The following is a 25,869-nucleotide window of genomic DNA, read 5'->3' as shown; positions in this document are numbered from 1 at the left end:
AGACAAGCTTTTATATAGCTATGGATAAAAGTGAGTTTTGGACCAAGCTTTCCAAATATCAAGGTTTAAACGACTTTGTGACTTTACTATGCATTTCAACACAATTTAATCTGTGCTTCTTCACAATGGCAACCAACCTGACTAAGATATTGGATCATTTACTGCTTTATAAAACAAACCAAGATTAAAATTAGATAACCGTTTCAAAATTTTCCAGTCTGCTGACGAGGCTACTAGTGACGGTCGTGTTCCAAGCCGCTAAGTGGATTTTTCTTATTTATTGATTTGAAATTATTGTTTTTCTAAAACTTTTGATTTAAATTTAGTAGTATAACATTATTTTGTGATTTTTTGATTAATTTGGTGTATTTATTCTTTACTCGGCCTTGTAAAAGTATCGGTAAGGGTTTCCACGTGTTCGTAACTACCGCTACCGTTATTAACTTTCCCGCCATTGTGATAACGTACTAGATATACCGTAGGTTATATACCGTACTAGATAGCGTTAGTTGAACTTCGTTAGCAGTTAAATTGTACGTTTAAATAAATACATATAACGACTTAGATTACAAACGTAATATAATTAATAACATAACATAATTAATTAATAAATTAATAGAATCATGACTCAGACCAGAACTGAGGGGGCAGTTGTCCTCTGACTCACAGCCTTATAAAATGCACTGTTTGCTTGATGTTTGCAGAGCAATCGGGTACGGGACATGATACTGCCAAGGGGGATGTCTTTGTGTGTGCGCGATGCAAGGAGTGTAACGATATCAGGCAACAACTCGGCGTTCTTTTGGGCCTATATGAGAGCTTGAAGGACAGGGTGGATGCCCTCGAAGAAACTAAATTGAGGGGCCCATCAAGCTCTCAGCTGCCCACATCAACGCCAGAGCTTGCACTTGGGCATCGCGTGACACAGAGACAACCCCCAAGGCAGAATGCGCTGGTCCCGAAGGAACTAGTAGTTGTTGGTGACTCTATTGTCAGGGAAACGGGGAACATGCTTTGTAAAAAAGATAGGTGGAACAGGACCAGGGTATGTCTGCCAGGGGCAAAGGTTGATGACGTTGTAGAGCGAATATCATCTTTTAAGGGCACAAAAGGTGTTATAGTTGTACACGTTGGCACTAATAATATTAAGAGTAGGAGACCGGCAGAATTACTTAACAAGTACAGGTCACTGTTGAACAAAAGCCGAGAATTAGGGTTGAATTTGAAAGTGTCTGCAATTCTGCCCAGACACGATAGGAGGGAGTATATGATGAGAGCCTTGTCGATCAATTCGGCCCTGGAAAGATTGTGCAAGGCTCAAGGGGTAGAATTTTTTTCAGCCTGGACTGTACTTGTTAACAGGAGAGATTGCTTCTACAGGGATGGGATACACTTAAATAGAAAGGGTGCAAGAATATTTGCTGATGCTATCGAGGCAGTGTTAGGTGGGTCGGAAAACTGCTAGCTTGGGGGGAGACAAAGACCAATAGATTGACAGTAGCCACTGGCAGAGGTGAAAGAGATTCTTGCACTGCTTCTATTAGAATGAGCAGAAGCCTGAAAAACAAGATGCATGGTATTTCAGAGACTGCTGGGAGCCATTGTGGTACAAGTAAACACATGGGTTGTGTTAGGGTAGCTAAGAATAGAAACAGGTGCAGGTATACTTGCGTGTACACCAATGCTAGGAGTTTAGTAAATAAATTTGATGAATTTGAGGTATTGCTCAAAACATCGAAGGCAGATATTGTTGGGATATCAGAGACGTGGTGTCACACAGATATAAGGGATGCGGAACTGCAATTTGGGGAGTACAACGTCTACAGAAAGGATAGACAGGATAGGAAGGGGGGAGGTGTTATGCTATTAGTTAAGAAACACATAAAAACCAAGGAAGTGAAGCCAGTCGACATCGCTGGACAGTGCAGTGTGGAGTCAGTTTGGTGTGACATAAAGATTGGGAGATCAAAATTGAGAGTAGGAGTGTGCTATAGGCCTAATGACTCTGATGAGTATAATAAGGAACTGTACAGGGAAATAGAGTGGGCCAGTAAATCAGAGTGTCTTATAATGGGAGATTTTAATTTCCCAGATATTGACTGGAATTTGGGGGCTGGATACTCACACACTAGCAGGGCTTTTGTGGATTTAGTGGATGATTGTTTTCTACATCAGCATGTTCGGGAGGCAACTAGAGGGAGTAATACTCTTGATTTGATTATCAGCAGTGATTCTTCATGCATTAAGAATCTGCAGATAAATGAACCACTAGGTGGCAGTGATCACAGTGTGCTGAAGTGGGATTTACTCAAAGAGGTAACTACCATTAGGGGTAAAGGGAAGGGTTATTGCTTCCGTAAAGGCGACTACGATGGACTGAGACAGTATTTAAATTCTATACAGTGGGACCAACTGATGATGTTACCAACAGCAAATTCAAAATGGGAAGCATTCAAAGAACTTATCTTGGAAGCTACTAGGCTTTACATACCAACTAAGAAATATTGTTCAAGGTTTAGGCCAAAATGGATGTCAGATGAACTAATGAGGCATATGGCAGAGAAGAAAAATGCATGGGATACTTACAAATTAACACATGACACAGAAGCCTATGATAGATACAAGTTGATATGCAACCAAGTTACAAAGGAGGTTAGGCAGGCGAAGGCAGATTACGAGAAATCCTTGGCAAGGGATGCAAAGAAAAACAGCAAATAGTTCTTTACTTATGTAAACTCTAGAAGGAAAGGGATGAATCAGATTGGTCCACTTGATATTGATGGGTCAAGTGTTGATGATCCTGCTCAGGTGGCTAACAAACTAAATGAATATTTTGCATCGACATTCACACATGAGGAGTTATTCAGCGAGGGGAATGCCAGAGGTGTATTCAACTCTAGCAGTAAGTTACAGAATCTTGAAATAACTGGGAGTAAAGTGGAGGAGAAACTGTTGAAGATAAACACAAGAAAGGCACCCGGGGTGGATGGGATCTATCCAGTTATATTAAAGGAGGCAGCAAAGGAAGTAAGCAAACCCTTAGCCATAATTATGAGAGCTTCCTTGGACTCAGGGGAGGTACCCATAGACTGGAAATGTGCAAATGTGACCCCAATTCACAAAGGAGGATCAAAGGCTGACACAAGTAATTATAGACCTGTGAGCTTGACTTCTGTTCCAGGAAAATTAATGGAGGCACTGGTTAAAGACGCACTGCAGGATCATTTAGACAAGACTTCAGTTATAGCTCAGACACAGCATGGTTTTGTTAAGGGGAAGTCTTGCCTGACCAACTTGATTGGATACTATGATGCAGTCACAAAAGAACTGGATGCAGGGAATAACTTTGATATTATATACTTGGATCTTAGAAAGGCTTTTGATACTGTTGCACATGGAAGACTGCTACACAAATTGGAGCAGTGTGACATTGGAGGCAAATTGCTGCTATGGATAAAGGGGTGGTTGAGGGGGAGAAGACAGAGAGTGGTAATCAATGGACACTGCTCATCGTGGACTGATGTTATTAGTGGAGTCCCTCAGGGCTCAGTGTTGGGTCCATTATTGTTTTCTGTATTTATAAATGATATTGATGATGGTATATCGGGATTAATGTCCAAGTTTGCAGACGATACAAAGGTTGGAAGGGTTGTCAAGGACACTACTGACACTATGCTTCTGCAACAGGATCTGGAAAGGTTGAGCAGATGGGCTGAGAGGTGGCAAATGAAGTTTAACATTGACAAATGTAAAGTACTACACATGGGAAACAGCAACCCCAGAGCAACGTATCAACTCTATGGTACAACACTGACAGTGGTAGAGAATGAAAGGGACTTGGGGGTGGTTGTGCAGGCAGATATGAAGTTCTCTGAGCAGTGCAGACGGGCTGCAAGAGTAGCTCATGGAGTATTGTCAATGATATACAGGAATTTTTCCAGCAGGGATAAGGAGGTGATTATTCCATTGTATAAGGCGATGGTCAGGCCACACCTAGAGTACTGTATACAGGTCTGGAGGCCTCATTTCAAGAAGGATGTAGAGCTGCTGGAACGAGTACAGAGAAGGGCAACAAGATTAGTGAATGGAACAAAGGGGTGCTCTTACGAAGAAAGGCTTAAGTTTTGCAAATTACAGTGTCTGGAGACTAGGCACCAGCGAGGTGATCTGATAGGTGTATAAAGCCTTGAATGGTTTAAGCATGCTCAACGCTGATGGGATTCTTCCTCTAGCTCAGAATAATCACCTGAGAGGGCATAAATTCAAATTGAGGAAAGACAGATGTAGGATAGACGTGCGGAAATTTGCCTTTAGCCAGCGGGTGGTTGGTTGGTGGAACAGACTTCCATCCCTTGTGGTGGAGGTTGATAGCCTAAATAAGTTTAAGGCTCAGCTGGACAGGTATTTTGAACGAACAGAGGGGTGAAGTGGAAGTGGTTTTTTTTTTTTTTTTTTTTGGCTGATGCTGCATAAGTTTGCTTTCTTGCATCAAATGCCTCTACTAATGCTAATGCTAATGCTAAAAATGCATAGTACATCACTCCACTGTCAAAAATCTACCAACACAAATTATAACAAACATGCAGAGGGAACACACAGAGTGGGAGAAATATCCTCTAAACCAGAGTTTCTCAAAGTGTGGGGATGCACACCGAGCACTTTTTTTTTGGGGAGGGGACACTTTTTTATGAGGCACCTTTTAAATGAAATATGGTCAAGCCATCCCAATCATACAGACAAGAAGCAATTTTATCTTAATCTTTCTTTGAGATTAAACATACTGAAGTATATATATTAATTAGAGAAATATGATAGCCTTGAACAAAAGTAGGCAATCTCATGATAACTGGTAATATTTACGAAGATTTGCAAATTAATGAATTTTATTTAAATTTTACATTGGCACTTCTCCTTTAAGTATCATCATTTATGAAAAAAAAAGAAAAAAAAAAAAAAAAGCATACATACATTCACACACATATATATATATATATATGAACACTACTTTTAAACCAATGATCTATATTTGTTAAATTTTCCGTTGTGAACAATGATGCGTTGATGCAGTGTTTATGCTATTGTAGGATGAACAATTAAACATTATACGCGCATTGATATATTAAGTCAAGGTCCCGACAGATTTTGGTTTGCATTTCACCACCACGCGCAAACTAAAATCTATCGGGGCCTTGACCTCATATACATATATATATTATTAATTGTATTTAGCATTCATGTGGGCTTGAACAGCCAACTGAATTACTTACTCCCGAATTTACCACTTAGCTAGTGAGGTCTGATGTAGCCGATGTGTGTGATTTTAGTAACGGTTCAAGAAATCTGAATAACAATAAGAAGAAAAATGTAAGCAATGTCCATCTAAGAGCAGTGTACAGCCTGTCCTCACTGAACGTCTTCTCGGTTAGTATTAGCAGCGGCAAGATGATGCAAGAAAGCAAGCTTATAAAACGCCAGGAAAAAAAAAAAAAAAAAAAATCTACCCAATCTGTCCATCCCCTCTAATAATTTATCCAATGCTTTTTAAATGTATTCAAACCACCAACTTCCAATACATACAGTACATCAGATGGTAGTTTGCATCAACAACAATTACTCTCTGCTGAAAGAAAATTTTAGCACACCTCTCATGCAGTTTTCACACAAAAAAAAATACATAATAATAAAAGTTATATTTTATATCAAAGCTGTTTATTTGCACTTGTTCTGGAAGATGGGGCATGAAATATTTTAAGGGAGATGCAAGGTATAAAAGTTCACAAACCTCTGCTGTAAATTATTAAAGAGATGAGCCAGAAATATGATTCAAATTATTGGATATACAGATGTAGATTGAATTAAAAATTGTCTTGCTTAACAGGGTTGTTTTCAGTACAAGTGTTGTTTTAAGTTTTTAAAATGTGCAAGATGTACTCTTAACCTCTCCGATTTTTTATCTTTAGCGCAATCCAGCCATTATAAAATGGAAATATAGAATTCTACACCTATTCTTGGAATTAGCCAAGCTGTGTCAAATTTAAGTATGGGATTTTTTTTTGTTCAAATACAGTAAGTATTTGAACACCATAATTCAATAGAACACTCAAAATTTGGAAGTCTGGTTATGTTATTAGTGGTGAGTTACATTTCAGTGAACAAAATGGATGGCACATATTTTCAAAGCTCATAAATCCCCCTCCCGACTGTGACTGAATAATATTTGTGCTTTTCTAGTAAATGTGTTAAGGCCACACAGGAGACAAATAAAGCATATCACAATTGGCTTGCATCAAAATTTTCTATTAAGCTTTTCTGTTATGATAAAGCTTACAACAGCTATAAACTGAGGCCAGCTGGAGTTGTAGAAATTAAAGTCACCAAGGAAAATTATTGCCAAGACAAATTAAGAAAATTTCTCATAAATATTTTACACATCAATAATAATCCTTAACATAAATTTTTGATGAGAAAACACCTTTGGCAGCACCTACTATATTCCAGACTATAGTAAAACCAATTTGTCACAATTTTGTGACATGGATTTATTTATTTAGTAACCTTAACAGAAATGACGTCATTTCCGTTAAGGTTACTAATCTTCACATTTCTTTTACATATTTTGATTTGTATATCTTGGTTACGAACTTAAGCCAAGTTATCACCAGTTTATCTACACCAACAGAATCCATATTGATCAGATGGAAGATTTTGCCAAGAGCCTTTGTACTGTAAATATTTTATTCATCATTCACAAATTTCCATAATTTCAGCCGGAAGACAAGATACAATGGATTTATGATAACTGAAGTAAGAGACATATACTTGTGACTGCAACATATCTAAAAATCTCTTAAAAACAGTATCGACTGATGTCTGATCTTGTAGTGGAAATTGAGGGATTAGTGTTTATATGTTTCTTGCAGGAAAGTAATTAACAATTTACTTTCTTCCAGTCCAAAGTTAACATTGAAATCACCACTCATGATCATGGGTATTTTATAAATCTTTCTTTAACAGCGATGCACCTTGAATTAAGTACAGCAGCAAAACGAAATGAATGAAGTCAAGTATATCCTATATATCACTGTTAGCAGAAATATAGACAACTGTTGTAAGCGTCACTTGGCAACAAGCACTCCACTGTACATATATTGCCAACGGGCCAAACACAGACTTCGTGACTCCGTTCATGACTTTTGGTTTTAGATTTGTTTGATTTTTAAAATGGTTATGATTTTCACCAGATATTTTCACATAAAACATCTTTCGTGCACACAGGGTACACAAGCAGTTTTTTGTAAATTGTATACAACACACATTAAAAAAAAAAAAATAAATAAATAAAATAAAAACATAATTACACATTTTTGCTACTGCATAAAGAGAACGACAACTTTCAACGGCATCATGGTTTAGCTGTGTTCTTTCTTGGATTTGAAACCCAGCTGAAGAAAAAATTTTCACTTCACAGTGCTGCCAGGAATGGCAAGAATGGACCATCTGGCTAACACCTTTTAATTTTGGTTATATAGCAATAAATTATAAAAAATGGACCAGCACCCAATGTGGGTAACCAGCAGGTATCTGACCTTATGCAGAAATTTAGGCCAGAGATCCAAATGATTGGTGGAGCTGGAGAATGATAGCAGCAGATAAATTTGACAGAATGGGGTAGAGAGACTAAGCCAGATTTCTAATGGTGAAAGTGTCTCCTCAGTGGCAAAACATTATAAAATCAACGAGTCAACAGTATGATCAATCAAAAAATCGGAAGAAAAAATCCGCCGCCGTGTCCGTGAAAACGCGCTAATTGCTTCAAAAATTTGCTCTGTAACTCGTGAAGTTAAATTAGAAAAAATGGAAAAAGCTTTAAATCTGTGGATAGAAGAACGAACTCAAAATAAAATTCCGTTAAGTTCACTCATCATTCGTGAAAAGGCAAAACTCCTTTATCAACACTTGAGCGAAACTGGTGATAGCACTGGCGGGATAAGTTTTTTAGCTAGCAAAGACGCTGGTTTGAAAGATTTGTTTGAAATTTCTAATAAATATTACATTTAATATTAAATTGTTTCTTATTTTCATTTCGATGCCATATGCTTGCATTTCACTATGTACATAGTCATATTATGAAGGTACATATAATACATACATAGACCAAATTTTAGACTCGTTTTTCTTATATATTTCATACTTTGGAACGGAACCCCTTTATTACTATGGGAGCCATAACTCAGTATTCGCGGCATTTCTCAGGAATGTAACCTGAGTTACATTCCTGAGAAATTAATTGAATTACAGTAAACCCCCGCTATTCGCGGGGGTTTACTGTAATTCAAAAATAAATAAAAGTAAAATGCTAAAATAAAACTGATAAATTCTGTAAAAGGAAAAAAAAGAAAAAGAAAAAGTGAAAAGTACAAATGAAGGCAAAATGTCCAGTTTGAAATTTAAACAAAATAAACTTAAGATAAAGAATAAAGTCAGTTTTTTTTTTTTCGTAGTTAAAAGTCCGAGGACCTACAGCGTTAGGTACTATATTTATTATTTTCATGTTATCCTTAAGTTAATCTTAATTTCAGGCAATCTGCTTTTACCTTGCAGGCCTTCTCAATTTATTCCATTGTAATTACACTTGACAGGTCAGCAACCCTACTTAATACACTGATCAAATATATTTGTCTATTATATTTATAACAATTAGAATAAATAATTATGAACTCACAAAATCAGCAGCATTCATAATTCCATCTTCAACTGGGTGACTGCAGTCAATAGTGAACTTCAGCTGGGTTTTCTTTTTCTTTCCTTTTCCCTTCTGGCTAGACTTTGCAGGTTTTCTCTTAGTAAGCTATTATGAAACAAAGTTATTAACAATTAACTATACATATAAATCTTTTGAAATGATAAACCTAAAATAAATACTTTAGATATTCCTTGAGTCAAATGGTACATCTGAGCGCTGAACTGGAAATATGTACATGATGAAGTCAAATGTTTTGTGGTATTTCTTACCACTTCTTCAGTAATTGCAAAGATGGTAACTAAAGGTCATTATTATATAATTCTTAAAATTCTAGTAGAATTAAATTTCTTTAAAAAATTTTGTAAATCGAACTGAGATCTAATTTGAAGAATTTTGTTTTGAGATTAATTTTATATAAGTAAACAGCAACAAGTAAGGACATCACCTGTCTTTGCAATGTCACCATCACGAAAGATCACAAGAACTTATTTTTGCGATGGTGATATTACAAAGATAGCTGGTAGTGTTTAGATAATAACTCTTAGGGTTATTATTACTCTGTTCCATTTGGCCAATGTTTTGGTCTTTAAAATCACAGTCTTTTTGAAACAAAGTGACATACAGTAATACACAATTCCTCAAAAGGTTCTCAAATTCTCTATTGACTGATTTTTTTTTTTAAATGAAAATCCCAAACACAAAACATATATCAAAACCTATAGTACTTAGTACTGTGCATGGATTGAAGGAGATAGGAAGGGAGAGGATGCCGGAAACTTTTCTCTGGCGACTAAACATGGGTTTCACCACTTCAAGCTTCCAATAAGCAAAGTGGTGGTACTGCGCCAGTTAATGAGTCATCTAGATGGCCCAAACACTGTCACAGGTCTGCTGGAGCTCCAGCAGACCTGTGCTTATCACTAAATACTTTACCCCTTAAGAATCCCCACTTAAAGTAATCACAAAGTGTTCAATCTGAGGAGTGTGGAGGCCATTCAATTGAACTCCATCTGATCCATCAATCTGGGAACCTTTCATCCAAGAATTTACAGAAAATTTTTTGAATAGTGAGATGATGCAACTTGTATTAAAAAAAAAAAAAAAAAAAAAAAAAAGCAATCCTGATAATTTTGGACTACATTAATGGAACAATTTTGTCTTTTAAGTCACAGGGAGCTTTCTGCTGTCAAAGAAAAAAAGGTCTGAGAACGCCTGTCAAAATTGCAGCACAGGCTGTCACAGTAATAAACACAGTTATGGTGATTCACAGTTCCATTTCGTTTAAATGTGCTCTCATCAGTCCACAAAACATCAACAATATCAGGATTTGTAATGCTCATGGCCAGAATTCATTTGTCAAATTCCAATCTTTGATTTGGGCCATCTTCATTCAAACTTTGTAGTAATGTGAGATGATAAATCTTGTATTAATTTCCTGTATGTTCTGTTTAAGATTGTTTTAGTTAAGGTCCAAAATTTGCTTTTGAGTTGTAGTAGTAGTAGTAGTAGCATGTAATGCAAGAAAACAAGTGAATGAGCTTATGCAGCATCAGCCAAAAAAAAAAAAAAAAAAAAAATCACACCATTCCCTCCAAATGCCTGTCCAGTTCCTCCTTAAATTTATTTAACCTATAAACTTCCACAACGACAGATAGAAGTTTGTTCCAGCAATTAACCACCCGCTGGCTAAAGGCAAATTTCTGCACATCTATTCTACATCTGTCTTTTCTTAATTTGAATTTATGCCCCCTTAGATTCGTAATCTGAACAAGTGGAAGGATCCCATCAGAATTCAGCGTGCTCAACCCATTCAAGGCCTTATACACCTCAATCAGATCACCGTGCAGGTGCCTAGTCTCCAGCCACTGCAATTTGCAGAACTTAGTCTCTCTTGGTAAGAGGATCCCTTCATTCCCCTCACCAATCTTGTTGCCCTTCTCTGTACAGGCTCAAGCAAATCTACATCCTTCCTAAAATGAGGCCTCCAGTTATGTACGCAGTACTCAAGGCATGGCCTGACCATTGACTTATACAGAGGGACAATCCCCTTTTCTCTGCTAGCAAAATTCCTATATATCATTGACAAAACCCCATGACCTGCCCTGGCTGGTCATGGGGTTTTGTCAGCCTGTCTGCATTGCTCAGAAACCTTCATATCTGACTGCACAATTACTCCCAGGTCTTTTTCATTTTCTACCACCTTAAGTGTAGTACCACACAGATGGTACATTTCTCTGGGGTTACTTCTATCCATATGCAGTACTTTGCATTTATCAAGGTTAAACTTCAGTTGCCACTTCTTAGCCCATCTGCCCAAATTATCTAGATCCTGTTGCAACAGCACACTGCCATTAACAACCCTGCCAACCTTTGTATCATCTGCAAACTTCGACACTAAGTCTGATATACCTTCATCAATATCATTGATAAATATACAAAACAATAGGGGGACCCAAAACCGAACCCTGTGGGACTCCCTCCACTAATAACATTAGTCCAAGAAGAGCAACACCCATTAATTTGATAACCTTCTGCCATTTTCAAACCTTAATAACTCCTCATGTGCGAACGTAGATGCAAAAATACTCATTCAGTTTGTTTGCTATCTGAGCAGGATCATCAACAGTCGAACCATCGATATCAAGTGGACCAATCAGATTCATCCCCTTGCTTTCAGAGTTTATATAAGTAAAGAAATCCTTGCTGTTTTTCTTAGCATCTTTTGCCAAAGATTTCTGTTCATCCCACGAGAGAGAGAGAGACATGACAGCTGTGAGGAAAGTGATCTTTGAAGATCTGGAGAAGTTTGGTACTGGTGGTCCCTAGTGTTTTAAGGGGGATCATCTCGTGTTGAAACATGGGTGCTTCCATTATGAGCCACAAACCAAACGTCAATCGACGAAATGGACACACCTAATATCACCTGTAAACAAAAAGACAAAACTTTCCAAAATTATCGATAAAACTTATGGCCATCTTCTTCTGGGATCAAAATGGCATTATTTTTATCAATTTCTTTGAAAGTAGAACCACCACCAACAAAGAAAGATACCGCTTGTCTCTGGATTTTCTTTGAAAGTAGAACAACCACCAACAAAGAAAGATACTGCTTGTCCCTGGAAAGTTTAATCAAGCTCTGAAAAACAAAAGACCTGAACTGAATTGGCAGGACATCAAGTTTCGTCAGGATAACATGAGGCCGCACACAGCACAGATGACACTGTCAAAAATTGCCCTGCTGGGGTGGAGCATAATGTCTCACCCCAGCTGGCCTTGCCCCATTAGATTTTTTTTGTTTGGTAGATTTAAGACATACTTGCACAGTAAAAGTGTTTGAGTAACATGGAACTTGCTCCTGATGTTAAAAATTGGTGTAAAAGTCAGCTTCCTGATTTTTACCAAAGTGCATTCACTGCCTGGAAAGAACACTGGAGAAAATGCAGTGAGCACGTTGGTTCCTATATTAAGCAATATTTTCACAAAGTTGAAAGACTATTTTATGTATGTCAGTATGGTTACAGCTTAGTGCATTACCTATTGACCTGCTCTTATAGTTTACTGTACAAAGCCCCCCCCAAAGGATGGTTTAATTGGACAAATATATTCTCAAAAAACTGGAGTCAAGTAGTAAGAAAGTGTACAAAATGTACACACAGTCAAAGCTAATTAGTGATAAAGCAAAAGCATTCATTCCATTTCTGTATATCACTTAAAATAATAATATACCGGGCCAACCCAACTGTTGTAGCAGCTGGACTACTTCTGAAGCAAAGAATATTATCATAAACATTATACGAATTGAAAACAAACAGATTTTAATTTGCAAATTAATTGACCTGCTGGCAGCTTATAAATTTATGAAAAGTGAGTGGGGCTGTGTTCCACTGTAAGCTTCTAATAACTCCTCCCCTTCATATACTGTGTCCATCAGGAATTTGCACTTATAAGGAAATATATATGGAACTTCCTTAGATACAAAAACATATTTCTAATAACTGTTTACATATTTTAGGAATACCATGCTTCCTACTTTTTCTAATGGGGACACCCGAAGTCCATGATTTATAGTTCCAAAACAAGGGTACTGCAGTGATAAAGGAAGACATTTTGAATGCATGCTCTCAGAGCAAGGTTTTAACAAACATACAAGAAGGCATCTGTATAAGACTTCATGTGTATGGATGTTAATGCCAATTAATTTGAATAATTACAGTAAGATCCCGGTATCCGAAGGGGATTTCGTTCCAAGACCTACTGTGGATGGCCGAAACCGCGGATATAAGCGAACACCTGCTGACCTCATATATAATGTGATTTTCTTGTACATACATACGTACAATAAAGTTAATTGATAAATTAAACACACAGTAAGACATTACCAACATTAAGTATGGTAATAATAAAGTACAGCAGACACTTGATTTACCGGGACACTTCAAGACTCCAAATAAAAAATAAAAATAAACAACCAGAAATCATAAAATTTAAGTAATAACTAGAATATGTATAAACAGATATTTTGCAAGTCGTCATTGGGAGATTAGTGTACCTATTATCTTGCAACCCTTGCTGGCTTCACACCTACCACTTAAACCCCCCCCAAATGTTCAGTTTGATTTAGTGCGCCGCGTTGATTGTTGTGTTCCGTCGTACCACAGAGGCAAATTATGCTTTGTCATTTATGCCAGGAATGTCGAATTTTTTTTTTGTTTAGAAATTGCAAAAATGATGGGCAAACGCAAGAGTTGTGCCTTCAAATTAAACAAAAACTTGAAATTATTCAAAAGTCTGGAAACGGTGCATCCGCTTTATCTCTAAAGAACCATTATAATGTTGGTGACCAAACCACACACAACATTGTAAAAAAAATAAAGGGAAGCTATTCGATTTAAAATCAACATCGCAAAAAATAAAGGGAAGCATCGTATTAGATATGCGAGTAGTACGTGTTAAGTTTTTTGGTTTTTTCCCTCCGTGGATACCGAATCAGCAGATACGGGGGCACAACTGTATTCTAATTTAAGTGCATACTATATCATTTTCCCAGACTGATACATACTGCATTAAATGTCAAGGGAACAAATGGAAAATAAAAAAGAATTATAAAATAACTAAAGCTATTTGGCTGATATACATAGAGTGCAAAACTGACGTAGCCAAGTGGTCAGGAGCGAGAGTACATGGCACATGCTCTTTGAGTGGACTGTGGTTAATGATTGTATTCACAATTTATCGCAAACTCATCTGACTCGGTGGTCATGTTGGAGTATAACAAGAGAACTTGCTTACCTTCTTACGTGTTAGCATTTGAACAATCAAATGATGCAAGTAGACTTATTCTGTAAAAAGAAAAAAAAAAAAACACCAAAGGGTGGCAAATTTCACTACCTTGAAATCTGCCACCTTGGAGGCTAATTTATTCCAACAATCTATAACATGCAGTCTGAACTTACTTAAGCTTCATGAGATTAAGTCTTCTGTTATCCCCAAAGATTTTATATTTGTGATTGTATTTCTCATCTCACCTATCGACAAGAATATAATATACCTCCTTCATTCATTTTGCTCATTCCCTTCCTATATATCTTAATTAGGGCAAGTAGTCACCTTAGGTCTCCCTTAAGACCTAATACTTGCCAAGCTGCAGTCCACACCTTCAAAGCCATCCCTCGTATAGATCACGTTTGGTATTCATGCCCAACCAAGATGCAACCTGACATCCTAATGACATTGAAAAGATCTGATAAATCATAGATTGGATACTATATGCCTCCCTAGTGAACCATTCCTAAACCACCTTTAACCCCAACCGCAGTCTAAAAACTGTGCATTTCTGTTCACTGGCTGCAAGAAGAAGTTACATTAAATAGCAATAAACCTTAGCTGGAATTTTTTAGGACCACAATTGTAATTAGTCTTTCATTTGAAGCTGCATAGCCTTGTTCTAATCAATTTCCAACAACTTCATTGGTATTTGTATCCCTCACCAATGATATTGATGAGGGATACAAAGTTCCACAGACAAATCCATGGAGTGTATAAGAAAGTGGACTGCTCATTATGTGTGCCACTTATGAGTTATATATGGGGGGAAGATACAAGCTTACCCATTGCACTAATTCTGAGAGTAAGTTATTAGTACCCCCCTCCCCCAGTATTTCAGCAAACAGGTTTTTTTTTTGGTAGTTGTTGGCGCATCGGCTTCTGTGGCCATAATGCACCTCCCAAGGTTTTTGCAGTACTTTGATCCAAGCCAGAGGTGGGATTCAAACCCACGACCTTTGGGTTGCCAGACAGGCACTTTACCTACCTGGCTAACCCGGTCGGCACAAACAGAGGTGTACAGACTGTGTACAGACATTCTGAAATATGGAAAGGCAAATTTTTAAGGTGGGTTAGAAATATTGTTTGTTGATCACAATATTTTATTATAGAGACCAATAAAATAAAAATATTTTATTCTGAGGGTTTGCTAGTAAAGCTATGATTTAAAGTGTTCCATGCTGAAACCTTTGAAAACCATGGTTTTTCAATAAACACGCTATAGCACACTGCAAACAAATCTCCAACTTCTGTTTACACTAAAGCTTGCAATACTTGTAAACAAGTTAATAAATTCAAACTCCATTTTGAAAAGCTATGCATAGGAAACTTCCTTGTCTAAATAATTCAGTCTTTAGGTCAATTACACACTTCCATCCTGATGATTTTGCTGCATCCTCATCTAAAGATAAAGCTGACTTATTAGCATCTTACTTTTCTTCTAGCTCAAGAGTGTTGTCCAACCCACAGCCCATTTAAGCTGTCAAAGATTGGTAATTTCGAATCTCCTCTCTTTGATCTTCTCTGGCTTAAAATCTCTCTACCTCACTGTGTCAAATTCATCTGTTGTCTCTACTGTTCTCCCAACTCCACTAATCATTTGGAGCTCTTTGACTTCCTCTCTTTGCAACTTGACTTTCTCCAGTCCAACTTTCCTAACAGTGAGATAATTTTCTTGGTGATTTTAATGTTCACAACTCCAGCTGGCTTCCGTTTTCTAGTCACACCGACCCAGCTGATCATGATGCTGAGGCTTTTGCAATTTCTAATGACCTTGCACAGATTGTTCATTTACCTACAAGAATACTGGACAATCCTAAACGTACAGCCAACACGCTTGATATTTTTCTCACAAACGGCCCTGCTAAGAACACGGTCAAAGTGAGTGGTTCTTTAGGCACCTCAGTTCACAACTTCGTGATTGTCTCTTCTCCAATGGAGCCTTTATCTCATGGCTATTCCCAATCTCGTGTTGTTTGGCATTACAAGAATGCAAAATGGGATGACCTGCAAGATTTCTTTTCCTTGGTCGGACTACTGTTTCAAAACCTCTGATGTCAACGTTTGCTCAGATCGTGTCAGTGAAATTAATCTTGTAGAAATGGAATCCTTTATTCCACACTCCTCTTTAAAATGTTGTTCTTTATCTAAACTTTGGTTTTCCAATAAATGTGCTAAGGCTGTTCAACAGAAGAACATTGCATATCGTAACTGGCTTGTTTCCAATTCTTCGGTTTCATTTTCTGCCTACACCAAAGCTCGCAACAATTGTAAAGCAGTTATTAATCAGTCCAAACTAGATTTTGAAAAGGTAAGAGTAGAAAACTAATGTCAACAAACACCTTCTTTCTTTTTCTCAACCTCCCACTCAAGCACGGTACTAAGTACTACAGGTTCTAATACCTCTCATGTTTGGTTTTCATAAAAAAAAAGTGTTATGCATCACTATCCCCCCACACTGAGTTTAAAACTAATACAGTGAAACTTCCCTTTAACGGACAGCCATGGGGAACGAAAATGTGTCCGTTAGAGAGAAGTGTCCGCTAACAAGAAGTCTGAGGGAGAAAAAAAAAAGAAAGAAAGAAAAATCATTAAACGTTTAATGTAAAATTAAATTAAAATATATACAAATTTTGAACAATATTTTTGTAAATAATATATAATTACATACACAAGAGATAAAGAAAAATCGTTAAATGTTTAATGTAAAATTAAATTACATTATATACAGATTTTGCACAATATTTTTGTAAATAATATACATACAATTGTGCTATGCATATTATGACTTTATCTTAAGAAAAATACATACAGTAATCACTTATTTTCTTCTGCACCTTCTTCCGGCTGATAATTTTGTTTTAAACATTTGTTTGGAGTGAAGAAACCATCGAAAGTCCTTCAGTATCTTCTTCAGTGGCGAAAAACATTTTTAAACGATTGATTTGTATGAGCGCTTCTATTTTCATTGGTGGTTCGTCGTTAATATGTTCTTCGACAGAATGACCTCCTTCCATTTCTTCATCCTCATGAGGAACTTCTTGAAAAATATCGATGATGTTGTTGATATCTATAGCACCATCTTCGGTAGTGAGGTTCGAGTCTATATCTTTGTAGCCAGGGTCACTTGTAGCGGAAGTATCGTACATTATCCATAGATGTTGAAGTTCTTGTTCTTCTTGGTGCTCCACATTGCTGTTCACAACTTCAATTTTTGCGTTTGAGAAACCAGACTTAACAAAACAGCTCACGACAGTTTGTTTTCTAATTGCGTTTACTGAAGAGGAAATCCATTGAATCGCATCTAGGATGCTGATTTTCTTTGCAAGGTCACTCGCACATGTTACATCGTTCATGTTTGCAATGAGATGTCTTAAAAAACGTTTTCTGTAGTGAAGTTTAAAATTTTTTTATTATCCCTTGATCCAAGGGCTGACACTCTGCAGATGTGTTTGGTGGCAGAAAAACGATTTGAATGTTGGACAATTCAATGTGCAGGTGAGATGCAGCATTATCCATGAAAAGAATAATTTTTCTGTTTTGACGAATCATGTTTTGGTTAAAGTGACTTATCCATTCGCTCATGATATCTCGTGTCATCCAAGCTTTTTTATTAGACTTCCAGTCAACGTTCAAAAGATTCAACTTTATGCCCTTGAATCAACGAGGATTTTGTGGTTTTCCTATAACAAGAGGTTGTTCAAAGTCTCCCAGCATATTTGTACACAATAGTACAGTCAAGCGTTCCTTAAAAAATTTTCCGCCCTGGCACTTTTCGTTTTTTAGACTGTTTTTTCAGGAAGAGCTTTAAAAAACAACCCTGTTTCGTCACAGTTGTAAATATCCTTAGCTTCAAAATCACGACATAAATCTTCCAATTTGACGGTCCACTCTGTTACAAACCCAGTATCAACAGATCCACCTTGACCACTTACGGTTTTCCAAGAAATTTTATGCCAAGTTTTGAACTTGTCTAGCCATCCCACAGAAGCTTTGAACTCATTTACTCCCATAGATTTCGGAACCTCCAAAGCCTTTTCTCTAATAACAGGCCCATTAATGGGAATTTTTTTAGCACATTCGCGACAAAACCACTCATACGTAACATTGTCAATTTGAAGTCCAACAGTTTTCGGGAATGATTTTTGAACCTGTTGCCAAAATTGTTCATTTTTTTTTTTTTTGTTTAGGATGTCGCTTACCTGCGTCTTCCCGATTTTGAATTTTGCAGCGAGATTGCGAACACTATTTTTTTGCCGATCATACGCATTAATGAGTTCGACTTTATCTTTTAAAGTTAAATGTTTACGAGAAGACATTGTGCACTTCGCACGACATTGAACAAAACTGGAAACTGAAAAGACGAAAGGCAGACCAAATCCCCCCCCCATGCACACACCGAATTCATCCGAAGTTTTACACGTGCCTTAAAATTCTCGAAAAAGAGTTTAGAACCGCAACGTAAACCTTGATAAAATTGAGAAAATCGGAAATAGAAAATAAACACACGATTAAGACAATACGTGGAAGAAAGGTTCCTAGAAAAAGGGCCGTCAGCTCCCCCGCAGTCCGTTATGGGGAGATCAAATTAAGTGCTAATCTAAACGAAAAAGTGCAGATTGCCTGTCCGCGTCCGTTACAGAGAATGTCCGCTAGACAGAAGCTGAAAACACGTTAAAACCAATGGAGGAGAGTTGGGGAATTTGAAAATGTCCGTTGTAGAGAGATGTCCGTTAGGAGAAGTTTCGCTGTATATACAAAGACTCATGTTGACTTTGTAATTTTTATTTTTCTGACTGGTGCAACAAAAACAAAAACCTTGCACTACATGGCTAATACTAATAAAAATGTTATTAGCATCATGCAATAATTTTTGGAGTTTCAAAATTCAATTATTAAATAAATTTCTGTCTATTCTCATGATGGTTGAGGCCAGAAGAGTTTACATATTCATTGACACAAATAAATGTTCTTAACAAAAATTTAATTCTATTTTGAAAATGTGTAATTAGCCAAGAGTAATTATGTTCTTTTGAACCATAACTTGTTGCCTGCAAAAATGCAGGTGGCCTATAACCTTTTGGCATTTTATCTGTTTCAGTCATGCCAATAGCATTAACATGCTTTGTCCACTATTTGGTTTTCTTTTTTTTAGAATAAAGTCTAGAAATGGTTTTAAACTGTGCACTTACAATGCCATATATTACTTTAATACTATAAGGAGCACATAACTGCAAAAATGTCAATACCTTTACTTTACTGGAAAGGAAGATTAGGAAAAAGTGAGGTCCATAGCACTCCTTGATATGAGTCAACAGTGAAGAATTTCCATTACGACTACCCATTGTCTCCTGAACCAGCTAAAGATCACTGGGCTAAAATGCAGTTAAGCATACGATGGATGACTAAACATGAAATGACATGGTTTTCTGTTTGTTGGGAAGGAGGGAGAGGTGTGTACCTAATGTATATTCGTGTTTGTATCTTGTGACTTTTATTTGTTCTATTTTTCGTGTTTAGTCATCATCATGCTGCCCTTGGTTATTGTCAATCCTTCTTTATGGTTTGCAATGGCATATCAGCGTGAATTTGATAGTTTCGGAATATAAGTGTTTTTTGTGTGGATATTTGAGAAAGTGTACCACCCAGCTTGCAAGGACTGATGAGGTGATTTTTTTTTTTTTTTTTTTTTTTTTTAAGCTGTTTCTTAACAATTTGATGTTGTTAGTATTAGGTTCCCTTTGTATTAGCAGGGGGTGTGGGAGCAGCAGCCCCCATAACAAAACAAATCGTCTTTCTGGTGACAAAATGGCCACATTATATACTAGCTGTAAATTTTCTATAATTACAGCTTGTTTCAGTGTACGGTATTCACTGTTCATCAAATGCTGGAGGAAGATTAGCTCGGAGAAGAGGAAATGTGACAGATTTTAAGCTGGCTTCTAGCAGTAGAAGCGGTGTGTGGGATGTGTCCTGTTTTTGCCAGTCACTTGGCACTACTTCTCCCCAAAGGTAAGTCACGTAATTTCATGTTGTCGTCCATCGTATGCTTAACTGCATTTTTACTGATCAGTGTAATCTCTGCTCATTCTAGTTTATATAAATCTCTTGTGGTGGATCACATCACCATTTTAGTAAAATCTGGATATATATTATAAAACTGTTTCAGTAAAATTTTAGATTAGGGTGCCCCTAGGCATGGCCAACAAACGGCTGAAGTAAATGATGTGATTGCTCTCCCCCATATCATGTGACGAGTCACAGTGAAAGGCCATGTAACAGACCTGAACTAAGAAAAATGGTTTCAATTAGAAGCAAAATAAAAAGACAATAAGCTGATAAAAAAATACAATTTTTTTTCTGGAGGCTTCTGCTAACATTCCAAATTAACAAGTACAATTACTGCTGCTAAACAATTCAAATTGTCAGGAAACTCAACAAAAAAAAAAAAAAAAAACCCATGACCAGTTCCTCACCTGCCAGCTTGTATTAAAAAACTGACACGCCACTTGTTTGAATCCATCCCGAATTAGCGGCGTAAACTAACCTAACCTTTTATCACCCTAAAAAATGAAAGCGTATTAAAAACCCACACGACTTTTGCTAATCTAACCTAACCTTTTTTTTCATTAGACAAAAATGAAAGTATTAAAAATGTAACCTCTAACTGTTTTTCCCCCCTTCTAATTGCAACTACTTTTTTCAGTTCATGTGCTTCATCTGATCTGTTTGTCACATGGCACAAGAGGGGTGGAGCAATCACGTCCTTCACCTTGACTGTTTGTCAGCCATGCCCTGGGACACCCTAATCTGAATGTAGTTTTCTGGCATCAAACTATTTTATGACCTCATCACAGTAATTAACTATAATTGGCCAGGCAATTATAGTTAATTGCCTGGCCAATTATACGCGGAGTCCATTTTTATCAAGGTGCACTGTGCTCTTTTAAAGCCTTACCTTCGCAAATTTTCAAGCATCCAACTTATCAGTCATTTGGGAAACAAGGACAGCTCAATCGTATTGTTACTTAATATGGTTTATATTTCATTTTAAAATGCTCATACGTTTTAATTTTTTAACTTAAAATATATTAAAAATTAAACTGCTATAGGATTATTACATTGAAATAATTACATTAATTAGGATTACATTATATTGATTTAAATTTTTATAGTTTACATATATCTATATGACCCAGTGTATGTGCGCTAGCGAGTGTACATACGGTGGAGTGACTGGCCATAATTACTCGATACCATATTTCGTCCTGTGGGCACGTAGAATCCAAATGCACGATGAGATCTGGAAGACATCTTTTGTGATGTCCAAATAGAGACCCATTGTGCAGGAATACAGAACTTCAACCGTATGATCATAAGATGTATACTCACAAAATACTAAACTTGCCATCAATTTTGTTAATAAAAAGTAGTATCTGCCAATTTTGCTTAGCAAACTTCTTTGAAAAGTTATCAGAAATTTTAAAATTTAAGTACAAAACAAAATATTTTATTTGGACACAATATTCATTTACAGAGATACCATTATATTTCGAGACAATATCTGCTACGTTTATCAGCATACAGTTATGCAAATAAACGGGTGCTGGCATTTTAAATTTTGTCAACTCAGAAATCTTAGGCTAAATTTTAAATACTTACAACTGCCATTTGAATTTAAGGAATACAGAAATCCTGAAAACAGCGAAAAAGACAAACCAACAAGAAAAACGTGGCGAAGAATATCCTAATGCCGAAAGAGGGCGCGAGTGAAACAGAACTTATAAATCTATAATGACGTTAAACAAATTGTTCTCTTACCAATAAGTTTATAATCGAGAGAAACCAGCGAATAAAGAGCCCAATATAAATATAAAAATAAAATATATTACATTTGAATGAAACGCTGATGTTTTAGTGGACACTTTATCTGATTAACGTTTCGACTAAGTTCTCAATGATTAATAAATTTGTATTGAAATATTTATCAGGTTTCGAACCCTTACAAGGACCGAACTTATGTCTTTACCAGCGCTATTCAATTAGCCGATTCCAGACAACTCCCAATAGCAAGAGTCAGACCCAGGAAAATTTTACCGGATCGACAAAACAGTATTACAATTCTACATTAATAATTAAAATTTTCTTCGAAAATTTTATGTCTTTATCCCTTTAAATATAACTGAATTTCTTAAGATGCTGAGTTTTTTGTAACCCCATCTGTAAAATTAGTCTGCGTATAATAAGAAAATTTGAAAAAAAATATATTATTCATAATTCGTACGGGATCGTACTATTTATATAGTTCTAAGTCTTAGAATCTAAGACATTCAGAACATTTGGGGTTACGTACTGCACAAATATAGTCCAGTTTACGTCGCTTAAAGTTCAGACCGAAGTGAGCGAAAATCCTTTTTAGTAATAATAATATTGGCATGTGAAGCAAGAAGGCAAGCGTATAAGATTATGTAGCATCAGCCAAAAAAAAAAAGCCAGTTCCTCCTAGAATTTATTTAAGCTAACTTCCACAACAACAGATGGAAGTTTGTTCCACCAATTAACCACCCGCTGGCTAAAGGAAAATTTCCGCACATCTATTCTACAACTGTCTTTCCTAAATTTGAATTTATGCACCCTTAGGTTAGTAATATGAGCAAATGGAAGAATCCCATCAGATTTCAGCATGCTCAACCCATTCAAGGGCTTATACACCTCAATCAGATCACCACGCAGGTGCCTAGCCTCCAGCCACTGCAATTTTCAGAACTTAAGCCTCTCTTGATAAGAGGATCCCTTCATTCCCCTCACCAATCTTGTTGCCCTTCTCTGTACACGCTCAAGTAAATCGACATCCTTCCTAAAATGAGGCCTCCAGACCTGTATGCAGTACTCAAGGCGTGGCCTGACCATTGCCTTATACAGATGGATAATCACCTCCTTTTCCCTGCTAGCAAAATTCCTATATATCATTGACAAAACCCCATGACCTGCCCTGGCAGCCTGTCTGCATTGCTCAGAAACCTTCATATCTGACTGCACAATTACTCCCAGGTCTTTTGCATTTTCTACCACCTTAAGTGTAGTACCACACAGTTTGTACGTTTCTCTGAGGTTACTTCTACCCATATGCAGTACTTTGCATTTGTCAAGGTTAAACTTCAGTTGCCACTTGTTAGCTCATCTGCCCAAATTATCAAGATCCTGTTGCAGTAGCACACTGCCATTACTGTCATTAACAACCCTGCCAACCTTTGTATCATCTGAAAACTTCGACATTAAGCCTGATATACCTTCATCAATATTATTGATAAATATACAAAACAACAGTGGGCTCAACACCGAACCCTGTGGGACTCCACTAATAACATTAGTCCACAAAGAGCAGCACCTATTGATTACCACCCTCTGTCTTCTCCTACTTAACCATCCTTTTATCCATTGTAGCAACTTACCCTTAATACCCTTACCCTTAAGTTGTCCGCAAGTATCCTGGATTAGTTGAATAGAAAGATTTCCTGAGTTCGGTAACAGAGCAAGGCATTAGCACTGACGAATGCCGTCGTCCACCTAATTCCATAAATGTTCGAAGTTAAATTGTAGCTAGGGGAGCACACAAAAGCCTTGGAAATGGAGACCATGATCATAAAACCATTTCTGCACAATGCGGGCCTTGTAACAAGGGGCGTTCACTTGTTGAAAGAGTCCCATGCCATCTGGATACGCGATCACCATGCAGGGCGAAATCTCTTACAGAACATAATGGACAATGCGTTTATGCAGTTCCTGTAGTTTCTTACAGATTCGCTTTAAGTGCTCTGTGATAATGCTAAACTTTGTAGAACCAGTCGGTGTGGGTTATTTGAGTAGTGTGTTGTTCTACTGGTCAGTCATTTATTTATCAGGAAGCACGATCATCAGGAAAGATCTCGAAACATCCGTCCATGGTACGAGAGCCGGACCTGGCATGTTATATAGTAACGGTTATTGGGCTACTAATGTTCTGGTCAGAACAAGAGCAAAGGCGGTCCGAGAACGGAGCGGACAGTGCGAAATAGTTAAGAGCGAGGAAGACTAGAAGGTAAGATGAGGCAGGAAACCGCCCTTCAAGGGGCGTGAAGAGCAGGAACCTAAAGGAGGTAAAAGGCCTTATAGAAGCGTAGGTACGTTGGTGTAGTTCTCAGGGGATTGAAGGAATAGATAAAGATGACAAAACGAGGGTCAGAGTTAGCTTCGAGGGCACTCAACACCCGGAGAACGACCCCACTCTGGTAGGAATATATCGTATCCCTAGAAATCTCACTCGTGAGAATTCAGGATTCAGCAAAGGCATCCCATAGTGGGGAGAAGCTCCATCAGCAGAAGGAAGCAGATCCTCCGTTCAGTCACCAGATCCTATGCTGGAGAAGCAGTAGTGTCTAAATAGCTGTGACAACAGGAAGTTGAGTCCCACGAATGAAAGATGGTGAGACATCGGCAGCATGTCCCACGGCGTTCCGAGCGTGCCCAGATCAGTAAAAAGGAGCCAAGAAGCTAAGGATCCTAGATATGTAAATACCATGGTGAAGGGTGGTCTCTGTCAGAAGATTTCACCTGGATGCAAGAAGCATTCAGATCAGTAAGAGCAGGCCAAACAAGTGAGATAGCGATGTCTATTGAATTTCCATCAACGTGTCCTACCTGGGTAGAAGCATATCCAGGTCAGCAACTTGAGTTGACAGTCTATAGTTCGTTTCCAGTTATAACAGTCATGACTTGTGCCAGAAAAGAGAAACAGTGACATAATTTAGGAGAAAATATGAAGTATTAGGTATAATGAGGATTAATTATAGGTATCGGTCCACTCGGCTAGGCCAAAGCCAGGGGATATTGCTGCACAGTAAATGGAGGTAGGATCTGTGTAATATTGGCTAGATGGGTTGCCCACTAGTAGGGTTGGATATGAGACGTGCCAGAGTATTGCTCTCATCATCGTAGGTCAACATAGTGTTTAGGGTAAAAAAAAAAAAAAAAAAAAAAATCAAATTACTATATTAGGGTTACCTGTAAATGATTACATTAACCCGTATTCGTGTCTGTAAATTGCTTGTGTTCTCTGGTCGATTTGCCTGTTTTGCTGGACGAAAAAACCCCAGTTTCTGAGGGGAAAAACCTTGCTATCCACGCCTGAGACAGACTAACTCAGCCACGGAGTGAAAAAAGCCCACTAAAGTTAGTGTTTAGGGTAAGGCGCTACCTGTGGTCTTTCACAACTGCACCCGTCTGTCAACGGAACAGGTCACCTACTTCATAGGCCTATTTGCAAGAGAGTTCGGGGGATGGTATTCTAGGAAACTTTTCTCTATGCGTCCTGGTTGTAGCCTGTCGTTAATTAAGGGATCGTGATTCGTCTGTTGTTCCGGACAGAATGTGCGAACCACCGTTCACATCTATTGTCACCCAGTGGGTGTCTCCCCCTCCCGGCATGTTGGGTGGTGGCAGGAGCGGATTAACGTCGATTGAGGCCCCGGGCGCAGAAGAAAATATTGGGCCCCTTAAAAAAACAGAGAGACAGGGAAAATAAAAATACATGTTAACCATTTTTTTAAATAAATAAACAATATTATGTACTATTAATGTTTTATTTCCAATAAAATTTGAATATAATATATGTATAATATAATTAATAGCATAATAATAATCACAAAGTTTTGAACTAATGTGTTCAACTAATTTGTTGGGGTTTTGCGTGGGCCCTTCAGAAGTCGGGGCCCAGGGCGCGCACCCGGTGCGCCCGCCGTTAAATCCGCCTCTGGGTGGTGGTGTGT

At 37.5% G+C, this 25,869-nt stretch overlaps 1 protein-coding gene across 2 annotated transcripts in view; it reads right to left on the bottom strand.

Annotated features, from left to right (window-relative positions):
• The window catches only part of LOC150076019 (large ribosomal subunit protein eL22-like), a 31,377-nt gene extending 9,551 nt beyond the window's left edge, over positions 1–21,826 (bottom strand). The window contains exons 1-2 of one of the 2 annotated variants that reach the window (XM_090387987.1): positions 21,728–21,826; positions 8,723–8,848 (exon numbers count right to left, since the gene is read on the bottom strand). In XM_090387987.1, the coding sequence (XP_090244113.1) occupies positions 8,723–8,848; positions 21,728–21,736 (135 nt within the window). In that variant the 5' untranslated portion in view covers positions 21,737–21,826. Of the gene's footprint in view, positions 1–8,722; positions 8,849–10,059; positions 10,084–21,727 lie in introns of those variants that run through there. The other variant, XM_090387988.1, reaches the window with a different exon arrangement.
• Between the last annotated feature and the right edge of the window lie 4,043 nt (positions 21,827–25,869).

Source organism: Mastigoproctus giganteus, chromosome 13 (genome assembly GCF_048544385.1).
Source record: "Mastigoproctus giganteus isolate SK-2022 chromosome 13, ASM4854438v1, whole genome shotgun sequence".
NCBI classification, from domain to species: Eukaryota; Metazoa; Arthropoda; class Arachnida; order Uropygi; family Thelyphonidae; genus Mastigoproctus; species Mastigoproctus giganteus.
This window is presented reverse-complemented; position numbering and strand designations above follow the sequence as displayed.